This window comes from Aulonocara sp. 'chitande type north' Nkhata Bay, unplaced genomic scaffold (assembly GCF_057382095.1).
Source record: "Aulonocara sp. 'chitande type north' Nkhata Bay isolate Kocher_YH1m ecotype deep benthic unplaced genomic scaffold, A_spYH_male_GT1.1 unmapped_scaffold_20, whole genome shotgun sequence".
Classification (NCBI taxonomy): Eukaryota; Metazoa; Chordata; class Actinopteri; order Cichliformes; family Cichlidae; genus Aulonocara; species Aulonocara sp. 'chitande type north' Nkhata Bay.
The window spans coordinates 115,567-127,921 of NW_028234352.1; the positions used below are offsets into that span (position 1 = coordinate 115,567).

Genomic DNA, 12,355 nt, shown 5'->3' on the forward strand with positions numbered 1-12,355 from the left:
TATGTTCACAAATATTAAAAAATAAAACACCTTCACTGGCTTTCTTTTTTGTGTTCTACTAACGATGTCTTTACATAGGATTAATTAAGGATCCAGACCTATACCCTAGAGCATGATGTGTCATTTCAATCAATTGTTGCCATTACACTTAATTGTTCTGGATATTATTAGTCACATTTTAATCTTTAAAGTTATTTTCACAATAAAGCCTTTAAGTCAATCTTGAGATTTTCAGCACACATACAAGGAAAGTGAGACATCATTACAAACAAAAACACAGCTCAAGCAACATGTTTTCCTTTTTACTTCAAGAAGACATAATCACAAGAGACAGAGAGGCAGCACCTTTAGCTATCGTACTAATGAGGCACAAGAGATAGAGAATAGCCCCTTAAACTGGGGGGATACCTTGACTTTGGACTTTATCGTCTGGGATTCGCTGCATCTGTGTCTCAACAGGTTCGTCCCACAGTGGTCTAATGGGAAAGATGTCTCCTGAGGGAGGGAAATGTTCTCTTTCTATGACTAAAGGATCAATGAGACTGCTCTCGTCATCTGAGATGGTGGCCGCAACCTCTTGCTCTCTGTCTGCCTCTGCCAACCTAGCCACCAGTTTTGCTGCTTCATCACTTATCTCTTCAAAGAACTCAACGGGCTCTTTATAGGGCTCCCTTTTTTCTTTAGTGGGTGTTGTTGAATGTGACGACTGACCGCTTTTGCCTCGGACTGGCAATCTGGACTGAAAACCCTTAGATTTTGCCGCCTCAGCACTCAAAGGACGACCCTGTTCTTTTTTAGATGACCTGGGAGACTCCCCCTCACAGAAACTCTTGGCTTTGGAAGATGGAGTCTTGGTTTTGACATCCACAGAGGGACCTGCATCTGTCTCAGATTTTCTCCTTGTATCCTTTTTCACAGGGACCTTAAGTTTTTTGTCTTGGTTATTTTCAGCACGTTTGACAGTAGAGTCAGGCTTCATCGTGCTAGCTTTAACTGGAATTCTAGATTTAGATTCAGAAGTAGAGATGGCCTCTTTTTTAGGAGTGCTGGAAGGGGAAACTGCATGAGATGGAGAATGAATTGTTGATTTACCGCGGCCTTGAGAAGAAGTAGGCTTAGCTGGTGCTTTGACTGGAGTCTTTTTAACACTACTGGAAGCGCTTTGTTTGGATTTTCCTGTTGTTTTGGGGGCTTCTATTACTGACTGTGGTTCCTCTGGAGAAGAGTCAGAGGACTCTTCCCCCTGTTCAGAGTAAACTGATCTAGTGATAGTAGTATCTGCTGTCTGTACATTTGTTATCATTTGACCAAGGGAACTTGTGTCTAAATCTAAGGATCTTTCAGTTATCTCTGCTTTCATCTCTAGAAGTTCTGGGGATGTCCGATCTTTCTTTGTAGGTTTAGCTGAAGCTGAAATGCCCATTTTGGGGATTTTAGATTTGGAGGCATCAGCTTTGCAGCTTGGCTGTTCATCTTCAGGCGAGGACCGAAGCTGTGAATCAGCTGTTTCTTCGGATTGCTCACTGTTATCAGTCTTAACCTCTAGTGTTAAATTGAGACCAACTTCCGGTTCTGTAGCAGATCTTTGACTCTCTTGTCTGGGCTCTTCTAAGATGGGCTCCTCTAAAGGCTGTTCTCCTATCTGGAAAAAGGCAAAGCCAACAGCCTCTTCCTCGTAGCTTCTCTTTGTCATGTCAATAGCACCACTGCGGGTCATCTCAAAGAGCTTCCCTTCTTGGAAAAGAAAAGGATTGGGCTCACTGGTGGGAGTGCTCTCTTCTGTTGGTGTCCTACCAGGTGTGGTGTCTGGAGACTGACGGTCAACAACCAGATTCAGTATCTTCTGTTCCTCCTCTTTTACGCGAGCTTCAAAAGTGGCATCATCCTCCCGCATTGCAGACCAAGACTCGGTATCTACCCTTGCAGTGACACCTTTGGACTCGGTCCTGGGAGGTTCCAGTGTCTCGTCATCCTCCTCTGTGTCATCGTAGATACAGACCTCTGGTTTAAACGTTTCCTGTGTCTTACTTGTAATAACAGTTTCACAGAGTCCGGCCTGATCTCCTTTAACTTCATCTGTGACATTACTACATCTTTTCAGCACACCTGTCTGTGGCTCACTAATCTCTAACTCTTCACCATGCGTATCATCTCCTCTACTTTCCCTTGATTTCCTTAAGCTTTCTTCCTTTTGCTCATCAGTCCTATTTTTAGTATTTGATGTTGATGCCTTTGTGTTGCTATTGGCTTTATTGGCTTTTCCAGATAATGGGCAACTTTCTTCTTTTTTCATTTGGGATTTTGAATGATGCTGGTCTGAGACAGAGTGAGGTCCCTCTGAGGTGACACTGGTTGATGATGTGCTCTTGGCCTCTTTGCTGTGGCATCCATCATTCAAACCTGCTGAAAAAGGAGAGGGAGGTTGTACTTTAATAAGGGGATCAACAAAAAGAGCTAATTTTGAATCCTCTGTGGGTGTACTGAACCCACATTCACTTTGCGATAGCTTCTCACTTTCACAGCTGTCATCCCCTATTTTGGCATCTGCTGGAGAAAACAAATCTTTTCTAGACTTCGTTTTGCTCTTCACGTCTTGTTCCATTTCATTAAATGTTTTTATTTTGGCTGCCATCTTAAACATCTCTTCCTCAGGAGTGATCTTTCTCCTAGCTTCGTGGCTGTCTGATGCATTATCTTCTTCTGGGTCTTCAGGGATGACAGCCGGTTTTGATAGAGCAAAGAGGAATGAATGATCAGGGGGTTTGGGGTTTACCTCATAACTTACCTCTTCAGAACTAGGGGTGTCAGGGGAGAGGGGGCTCTTACCAGAACTTGTCATCTGAGACGTCTGCTCACAACTGTCATCATCAGCACTAGCCTCATGGTCTCGAAGAAGCCTACTGGGCACAGTTTCCTTGGGGAATTCTGCATCTTTGGGAGGCTCTGGATGGCTATAGGATTTGCTAGGTGGACCTAGTGGGAAGAATGGGCAGCTTTTTAGCTCTACAGGACTGCTCTCTAAGGAGTCATGAGGAGGTGATTCCTTAGTTGGGCTGGGTTCAATAGAGTCTGGGGATTTGTGGGAGGAATTTTCTTCCATGAGAGGACTACCCTCTAACGAGTCTCTGTGGCTTATTGTTAAAGAGTCATCAGCTAACGGACTGAGAGCATCTGGGTCTTGTTTTAAAAGTAAGTCTAAGCTTTCGTGATGCTGAGACGGGGATCTAGGAGCTGACGACCCAACTAAAGACAATACTAGCTGATGATCGGGGCTTTCGTCATCGCTAAGAAAAGTTTCTATAGTCTCTGAAATTCTTTTTGTAAGCTTTTGTGGTTTTGACTCACTCCTCTTAACAGATATAGACTCACTTGTAGTGTGGTCATCTGTAGCCTTGCTGGAAGAGACAAGGAGGGTCAATTCTGTAGAGAGTTGGTCACCAGTGGTCCCTATACCAGAATCCCCACACTTCTCTGTGTCTTTACTCTCTTTCTTTACTGTTGTGGCAGCTGGTGCCAAAGTTGTAGAGGTTTGCTTTACAGTTTTGGGAGAAAGCCCTAGACTTTCAGGGCTTGTGCCCGGAGTGGCTAGACCCTCATGTTTGTAACTGTCCTCAGAGCTCAAATGAGAGGATCCATTTCCAGAACTTAGGGAGTCTGCCACACCCTCATGTTTAAAGCTGCCAGAGCTATCATCAAGGCCACCGTTTCCAAAGTCTACAGTGTCAGTTAGCTCTGAATCAGCAGAGGGTTTTGTGTCTTTGTCTTGCTGACTGATCAGTTTCTTTTGGGGTTTGGAATCCAATGACACTTCTCGCTCTTGAGGGACGTGTGAAGCTGCTGCTTTTGTCGTGGATTTTGTGTGGATAGTTTCAGATTTAGTGCTTTTTTCTGATTTGGATGAAGAGGATGTTTTGAGCTGAAATAACCCCGACTTTCTCTTTGAGGGGTCTTGACCCGTTTGGAATGCTTGCATCAGCTCTTTAACTGACATGGTCTCTTCAAGTTTTTCAGAATCAGCTTTAGGGGATTTATGCGGGGCCTGCTTTGACTTAGCGGTTTCTTTGGCTTTTGGGGAGGATTTGCTCATAACAGGCAAATGCGTAGGTTTGCTTCCAGTGACCTTTTTGCTCTTTTGCTCTGCCTCCACTTTCTGTTGTAAGGCTTTGACTTTGTCCTTGATTGATCCGATGGGAGTTTCTTCAATCACTGGGGATACAGGGGATGCTGGGGCCTTGGCTGTGGGCACGCTTAGACGACTCCCTGTTTCTGTCGATTCCTCTGTCTTCCCCTGGTCTTTTCCCTTCCGTCTCACTGGCTTTTTAACATCACCAGTGGTGGGTTTGTCATGTACTTTGGTTGGAGTGGTTGGTTTTGTACTTTTGCGTAGCACAACATCAGTGAATCTTTCCTGGAAACTTGTCTCTTTTTTGGCTTTAACTTTAGAGCTTATTGGTACATCCAGCAGGTATTCTTTAAGGTCACCACTGTCCTTGATGGCTTTAGGTCTGGGAGTCCCTCTGTTACCTCTACTTTCCCGTAAGACGAGCTCTTGATTTTCTAAAGCTGCCATCTTTTTGGCTTCTTCTATCTCACTGTCTGAGAGGAGAACCCATTCCTCAGCCATTCTAGCTGCTTTCGCTGCCTCCTCTGCCACCTCACCCTCATACGTTCCACCCCTCAGTATTTCACTGACTTTCTCTAGGTCCTCTTTGACTTTCTCTAAGTCTTTTTCCATTGTTTCTAACGCTTCTCCAGAAACTTCCTCGGTCCCTTTCTCTAGACCACACCCTCCTAAGGAAGGGGATTTCTCAGCGGAGTCTGCAGTCAAGATGACAGTCATTTTGATCAAATCTTGTTTCATCTCTGACACGTCGGATAGAAGATCTGGTTCTCGAATCAGCTCTGATTTCAGGACTGACGTCTCCGTCTCTTCATCTTCCATACGGAAGAAGAACAAGTAAGGAGTAAAGAAAATTAAAAATTTAAATGAAAGGAGACAGACATTGGAGAATGTGGTCAGGACAAGATTGGAGCACACCGCAGGGATCATAGGACAACAAACTCACAATGGTTTCTACTGTACACCAGGGAATCAAAGGAATTAGGCTTGTAGTTTCATATGTCTGTGCTGTGATAAAGCAAATGCTAAACACATACCAATGGGAAAGGATATGAGCAGGAAATAACTTGCTTTTCCACTTGCATCCACACTCACAAGACAAAAATACAGATCAAAACTGGAACTGATAAAAAAACTAGCATGTGACAGAGAAACCTACAAAACAATGAAAACCAAAACAAAACATATGAAACAGAAACAACATCAAAACATCTCAAGATTGCTCAGATGTATGGGAAATGTCACTAACTCTATGAAAGAAAGCCAGTGATAATGTAAATGGCGTATGAGGATTTGCCATGTTTAGCTCTATTGCAAAACTAATATATTTTATTTCAATTCAAGCAGGAATGAAGGAATTCTATTTCACTCCATTCTGCTTTTGACTAAATCAGCATTTGGAAGACAACCGTAATGAAAACTCACAAAAAAAGAAACAGAAGCAAAAAACGGTGACATACAGAGCAAACAAGATGAACTCTCACTAAGAAGACGGTACGTATAATCACACAGACACACAGCACACACATTCATTTGTAAGTATGGCAAGTTATTTCCATGCAAAGTAAAGGGAAATGATGATGGAGAGGTCATAGAGAAGAGTGATGAGAAAGTTGGTACTTAGTTGCTTGTCTTCTTTCAGTAATGTGGTGAGTTCTGGGCCCGTTCATTTAGCAATTCCAGTTTTTAAAATGTCAGTGACACTGATACTGTGTGAAAGTTGAAAATACAGACGGTCCATAGAGTTTTACTCAATAACACGTCCTTTAGAAACGTAACGCTAACAAATATGGGTTGATTTGTTAAATGTATCTAATTAACATGTTTTGTGACTTTTTTCCTGAATGTTCACATTACCACGAGACAAGCCATGGTGGAGGGGAGAGGGGGAGGAGCCTGACTACACTAGTAGCCAACTTCAGGAACTTAGAGCATATGATACCAGCACAACATGGCACAAACTGCACCACAAAAACAATACTGGGAAGAAAAAGGAAGTTCAGAATTAGGAAGGTGGAGTCTGGATGTGCTTCACTCATGGCGAATCACATTTTGTCCTTTCTCCTTTTAAAGGTGATTTGTTCTGTTACTGTATAATGGCTACAGTCATTTAACTCACATCCCACAAGCAGCTGTGAATCATGTTACTGTTGAGAGTCTCTTTTTGATCTAACCAATGCAGAACGAAGTGTGGAAATGCAGAGTAAAAGCCCAAATTATGCACAACACAACACTAGCTGCACTTCTCCACCCACCTGGCCAATCAGGGCCAAGTGCAACCACATCAGCAACCACGATTATGACAGTGTTAGCGCTACGCTGGCTTTCAGGCTAGCACATAGATAGAAATATATGTATATATAGGCCGTCACATAAACATCACCACAGTATGAATGAAGATCATATTTATGTACATACGTAAGTTGCATTGTTTAACTCTTTCTTCGTATCTCCAATCTCGCATTGTAAAAGAATGAAATTGGATTAAATTGAAACAATGAGGTGTAAATCATTACGAAACAAGAAAAGTAGAGAGAAACATAACTTTGAAAAGATGGACTTCAGGGTGAATGTGTATGAGTCTGGTTATTCCTCTGCATTCTCAGTACTAATGTTAGACTTATTCACACCATTTACACCAATATTATTTTGATTAATAAATATATGCATTTTTATCAAAGAGCAGCAACCACATTAGTACAAGTTGCAGAGCAAAGTATGTAAGTAAAAGTACGTCTTACATTTCTCGAGCAGTCTGTTGGTCTGAAAAAGATCACATGGAAATACAACAGTTAGGATGTTTTGACCGCTGCACGTGCTAATTATTTTAACTATCACTACACCTATTACTGAGGGAAAGAGCACAGATAAGCTAAGTCACTGCTGAATCACAGTCTAAACTACAGACAGAGGCAAAGACAGATTAGTGGAGCTAATGGGAAGACGAGGGAAATGAGAAGCGCTGGCTGCTTTTACCTCTTCCTCTTGTTCTTGGTCTGAATCAGACTCCTTTGGGGAACAAGAAGCAGCAAGAAGCAGAACGATGTACAAATAGAAACAAGAGCAGTATTAAGGTCAGACAAAGGGCAAACCAACGGTTACCATAGCAACAAAAACAAGAGGTCAGTGTGGATGTCAGTGAAAGTCAAAGTGGTCTTCAGAGACGGACTAGGTAAATATATTACACGTGTGCTACAGCTGTGCTCAGACGTTGGGCATGGATGTTATGGTCATGTTGGGCTTTTTCACTGGGGGAATAATTCTGCAACATAAATCTTTAATTACTTTATTTTGGATTCTTTCTAATCCACACAGGCTCACAGTTATAGATGCATATTTGGTACCTTTGACCAAAAGCATCTGCCATAATTCTGTCTCTCCTTGGCCAAATTGAGTTCATTTAGCGGCTGTCTGGGATCTGGGGTTTGAACCTCACCAGCTTCTGTCATTGTGGCCAGATAACTCTTTGCCTTGTTTGGCCAAAAAACATGTGCAGCTGCAAACTTCAGTCAAGATTACAGGTGTCAGTTTTGGAGCAGGGGGTTCGTTCTTGGTGAGCGCCCTCCGAGTCCACGGTGAGCCCTCCCGTCACTGTGGACAGGGACACTGGAACGCCTGAGCTTTGGTGCTAGATTGTCCCTGATCATTAGATTTCCTGTCATAGTGTCACACTTTGGGTCTTCTAGCAGATCTGGACAAAGTGGTGATAAATCGAAATAACTTGTGCTTACATACAGTTGTTTGAACTGATGATTACAGGAACTGTAGCTGTTAGAAATGGTGGCAGAGACCGCCAACGTGCTAATGCAAAACTCTCCCTGGACTTCCTCGTTGCTCTGAGGATCGGTCTGTCCAGTGAGAGCTGCCAGATAAACCCTTTTCATGCTGGAAAAAGAAACTACCAGTTGTGGAGAATTATAACTACCAGAGTTATTATTAGTCTTAGTTTGTCATTTAGCTTAGTGCGAGTTAGTTTGGAGGGCGGGTTTGTGCCTTTGTTTTGTTTGAAAATGTTTCTTTTTTGTTTATTTAGTTTCCGTGTTAGTCTTTATTACTTATTATTTTATTTATGACAAACACTAGAGTAAGATGTATGAAAATCAGTATAGGGGTTACAATATAAACACAACCTTTTTAAACCAGTTCCCCGACGGGGTTGTAGAAACCCTGTGTTGTACAGCACCAAATCATACCATAAATGAACACAGAATATTTACAATTTCATGCTGTTTTAGTTCGTTTACCAACTACACACATTTTATTCAGTTAGATTTAATTCTGTTAAAGGGTGAGGGGATATTATAACTAAAACCTTTCTTCACATGTAGTATCTGTTTTAGGCTTAGAGCCTACCATCACTCTGACTGCAGAGCCTTCAGCAGCACACTCATATATTTCAGTCTGTATGCACAGTTTAGTCTCTCTGTGGATTAAAGAAAAGCTAAAGTAACCTTCTTATTTAAAGCCATTAAACATGTATTTTGTGCCATGAATCCACCTTGGAACAAGAACATAAAATGACCGTGACATTCACGCCCATGATAAGTCCAGGCACACTGCTGACCACAGCTGTTTATGCAAAAACAAACAAATATTTCACAGGGCTTTAACATGACACCACACACTGTCCACAGTGTTAAAGACAGTTACTATTAATCTTTGAGTGCTTAGAATTATATTTAGGACACCAAATATGAAAATAATTTGGATTTCATTTAAGTTGAGGGAGTTGATCAGTGGGACATTAGCACATAATATGCAACGTTCCCTCTAAGCTGCGCGTGTGCAGTTGTGCACTGCTGGCAGGTCTCTGCACACAGAAAACAATCGAACCTTAAGTTAAAATGAAAACTTTAACGATTCTGTTCTGCAGTGTTAGTCAGTGACCGGCTGCTCCCGTATGGGATCAGAACGAGGCCACCTTATCCCATAGTCCAGCCAATCACGCGATTCACATTCGTATATAGAATAGAATAGAATAGAATTCAACTTTATTGTCATTGCACATGCACAGGTACAGGGCAATGAAATGCAGTTTGCATCCATCCAGAAGTGCTTTAGTGATATAGATATATTACAATATATATTAGCAATAATATAGATATGTGAGTATATTACAGTATACGCAGCTGTAATATATACGCAGATATACGCAGCTAATCAACGTGGCTGACAGGCTATGACAGCGTCCTTATGTGCGACACCGGTGTTTTAGCAAAGCGGCTGATGTGGAGTGAAGCCACGTTAATGACAACGTGTACAACCATTGGAGATGTGAGCAGGACAGACGGAACAACTGACGGACAAAGTGTGGACTTTATACCAGTTTTTAAATTGTGTTGATCGGCCGCGTAAAACCAGAGTTATGATAAAATATCTGCAGTGTTTGTTTTCCTTCCTGAATACTGTCGTTGTTTATATTTACTGCAGGAAGAAACGGTAAAAACGGCGTTTTATAAGGAAAACGCTCGAAAGCCTGTGAGCAAAAACAATACCAACCCCCAGCCTTTCCTATTGGTGGAAAAATGCACCATGTCGACCAATCAAAAAATGATATGGCAACATGACATTTAGTGGTTTAGGGAGGGGGAAGTTTTAGGAGTGACGGCGTGTTTGAGATGCGAATGCCAAGTTTAGCACAAATCTTGTGTAGTTAGTGTGTAGTTAGTGTGTAGTTAGTGTGTAGTTAGTGTGTAGTGTAGTCAATAGTTTTGTTGTGTGTGTCAGAACAATGGTTTACAGGTGTTACAGCAGTGATACATCTGCTGCTGTCAGGCCTGCAGGTATCAGGCTGTTGTTCTCCTTCATCTCATAGTGGACAGGAATTATTTTTTGGAGCGACACAAATAATTTGTGTGGCATCAGATTTGATGCAGAACAGCTGATTGTTCTGTAAATAGTTTGAAATGTTTATTTAAAAAAAACGCCTTGGCTGCATTTTTAGGTAAACAGCTGCAAAAAACTCTGTTTGCATAACTCAGTTACTTTTTTGAAGAAGTCACTATATAATTAACTGCCCAACATTGGTCATTATTTACTGTATGTTGCAGACAGAGTTACAGACTCTCTCCCAGACCACAGACTCATAATACAGTCAGAGCAAAAAAATAAATAAATAAAAATAACTTGAACTCCAATTTTAAAAACATTTTCTTTTTGAGTTCAAGTTATTTTTACTTCCATAGTGTTGACATGCTACAGGTCACGAAATAGATTTGTTTAAATTTTCATTGTAAGTGGACTAAAGCAGTTAATTAAAAGTAGTCGAACATAAATGCTGTAATTTGATTACTTTAATAAACATGTAACTTGGATGCTGGCGTGACCACAGTGCACACGTCTGCCGTTGCTCACAGTGCGACGTTCAGGGAGTTTGTGTGTTCAGACACGTGAAACATTAGAGGGAACATTGATAATATGTCTTATTGCAACACGGTCTAGAGTTAAAGCAACCAGAGGACTTTCCATGTTAAACTACTGAAACCAGCACGCAGCTTTTACTCATAAAGACACACGACCACCAGCAGCATCGGCGCGCCATCCTTACCTTGCAGTATGATGGAAGTGTGATGTTGAGATTGCATATAGCATTTTGTGCAAGTGACCTGTAGTTCCTGGGTTCTTTCATAAATGACAAGCGGCCACACGGCTCCTGAGTGTTGTCTCTGATCTGCCAAAGCCAAGCGGGTCAACGTTAGCCAGCTGCTCATTGCTAAACCGATTCCATGTTATACGAAGAACATTGGCTGACACTTGCAGCACTTGCTCAGAAGAAATAAACGATGACTCACTTTGATGAAGAGTGCTAACCGGTTCTCCTTGAAGGCGTAAAAGCTGAAGAGGTGATGTTGGCCGCTTTTCGTGAGGGGAACAAGGTTACCAAAGCAGTCTGCATAGATAGGTTTGCCTTCCAGGACCTAGTAAAGGTAACACATGCATACATGATGGAATAATCACGCCTGACATCTTACATGTTTACACCCTTCTTTAGATATTTCTTCTTCTTAGACTGGAGTCGACCGCTCAAAGGTTTTTTATTTTATTGGGGTTTCATTTCCGAACTCTGTCTTGTATAACTTGGTGTTAGACTCCCTCCGCTCTCCTTTCTCACCTCTACATCTCGGCTGCGCGCCACCTCGGCGAAGTTCTCCTGCTGTTCCAGTGTTTTATCAATCTTGTCATCAGTCATGCAAAAGCAGCGCAATCGGGCCTCAATCGGGTCGTGGGTCTTGGCGAAGATGACGAACTTGGCCATGTAAGGGACACAGATGATTTCCCGATACACCTGAGTGGAGAAGTTGACCGATTCCTGGACTTGCCGACAGTCTATGAGCCAGAACCTAGAAATCAGAAGAGGGTTAGGAGCGAGCTGGTGTCTGTGGCTGATATTTGGTTCAGCTGGTTTACCTGGCAGACACGTTGGTGGTAAAGGACACGCAGTCATTAATAAAAGTTAACGGAGTAGTTCCTGTTATATCCTCCCACTGGGCTGGCGTTGTTCCACCTGCGTGACATGAAATGTTAGAATGTGGAGACGCGTCTCAGCTTCACCCGTTAAGATTTGAACTTTTCTACGGCTTCTCTAACCCGTGATGCTACAAAGCAATCGTAGGGTGGGTGTGTCCCCTCCAAAGCCGTTGAGGACGGGGTCGGAGTTGCTCTTGGGGACAGGGATTGTCATGGTGATGGGTTTATGAAATTTCCTCCTGCGCGGCTCCAGAGTGACAATGGGACTGAAGCTGGCCTTGTTCCCCAGGAGCTTCCTCACGACATCTATGCTCACTGGCTGGGCCTGCGAGACAAGAGGAAAGCCTGGCTGTGAGGCAACTGTACGCAGACAGCACATGTGCTTTATCCACCTCTTTTGAGTCCATTTAGTAAAGACATCGACATGAATCACAGCAACTTAAGAAGGTTGAGTCTGTTTTGTTTCCATGGTTTAAAACTAAAGCTCTGAATATTAAGAACAACATAATGACAGCAAAACAGAGAACATATAAAAGCTAACCACACTCTGTTTACCTGCAGTCCAACCCTGATCCTCTTGGTCAGCGCCCCCTCAGGAAAAACTGCCTGAACTTGTGGTACAACGGTGCTGCTGAGGATGCCTCCTTCAGGACCAATCAGATTGCTGTCTTGCTTGATGCGTGACACCACAGCAAAGTATTGTGGGAAATCTCTAGTGATGATACGGCAAATGCGTTTCCTCTCCAGCTCTTCGGGAGTTTCCAGTTC

The 12,355-nt window shown here is 42.5% G+C and overlaps 1 protein-coding gene across 19 annotated transcripts in view; it reads right to left on the reverse strand.

Moving 5' to 3' along the window:
- Window positions 1–12,355, reverse strand: part of ank2b (ankyrin 2b, neuronal) — a 152,624-nt gene that overhangs the window by 21,270 nt on the left and 118,999 nt on the right. For 13 of the 19 annotated variants that reach the window (XM_086284934.1, XM_086284935.1, XM_086284939.1 and 10 more), the window contains 9 exons: window positions 12,143–12,354; window positions 11,708–11,912; window positions 11,528–11,624; window positions 11,232–11,460; window positions 10,912–11,037; window positions 10,668–10,790; window positions 7,097–7,129; window positions 6,862–6,883; window positions 409–4,935 (listed from right to left, as the gene is read on the reverse strand). In XM_086284934.1, the coding sequence (XP_086141060.1) occupies window positions 409–4,935; window positions 6,862–6,883; window positions 7,097–7,129; window positions 10,668–10,790; window positions 10,912–11,037; window positions 11,232–11,460; window positions 11,528–11,624; window positions 11,708–11,912; window positions 12,143–12,354 (5,574 nt within the window). Of the gene's footprint in view, window positions 1–40; window positions 4,936–6,861; window positions 6,884–7,096; window positions 7,130–10,667; window positions 10,791–10,911; window positions 11,038–11,231; window positions 11,461–11,527; window positions 11,625–11,707; window positions 11,913–12,142; window position 12,355 lie in introns of those variants that run through there. The other 6 variants (XM_086284948.1, XM_086284946.1, XM_086284943.1 and 3 more) reach the window with 5 other exon arrangements.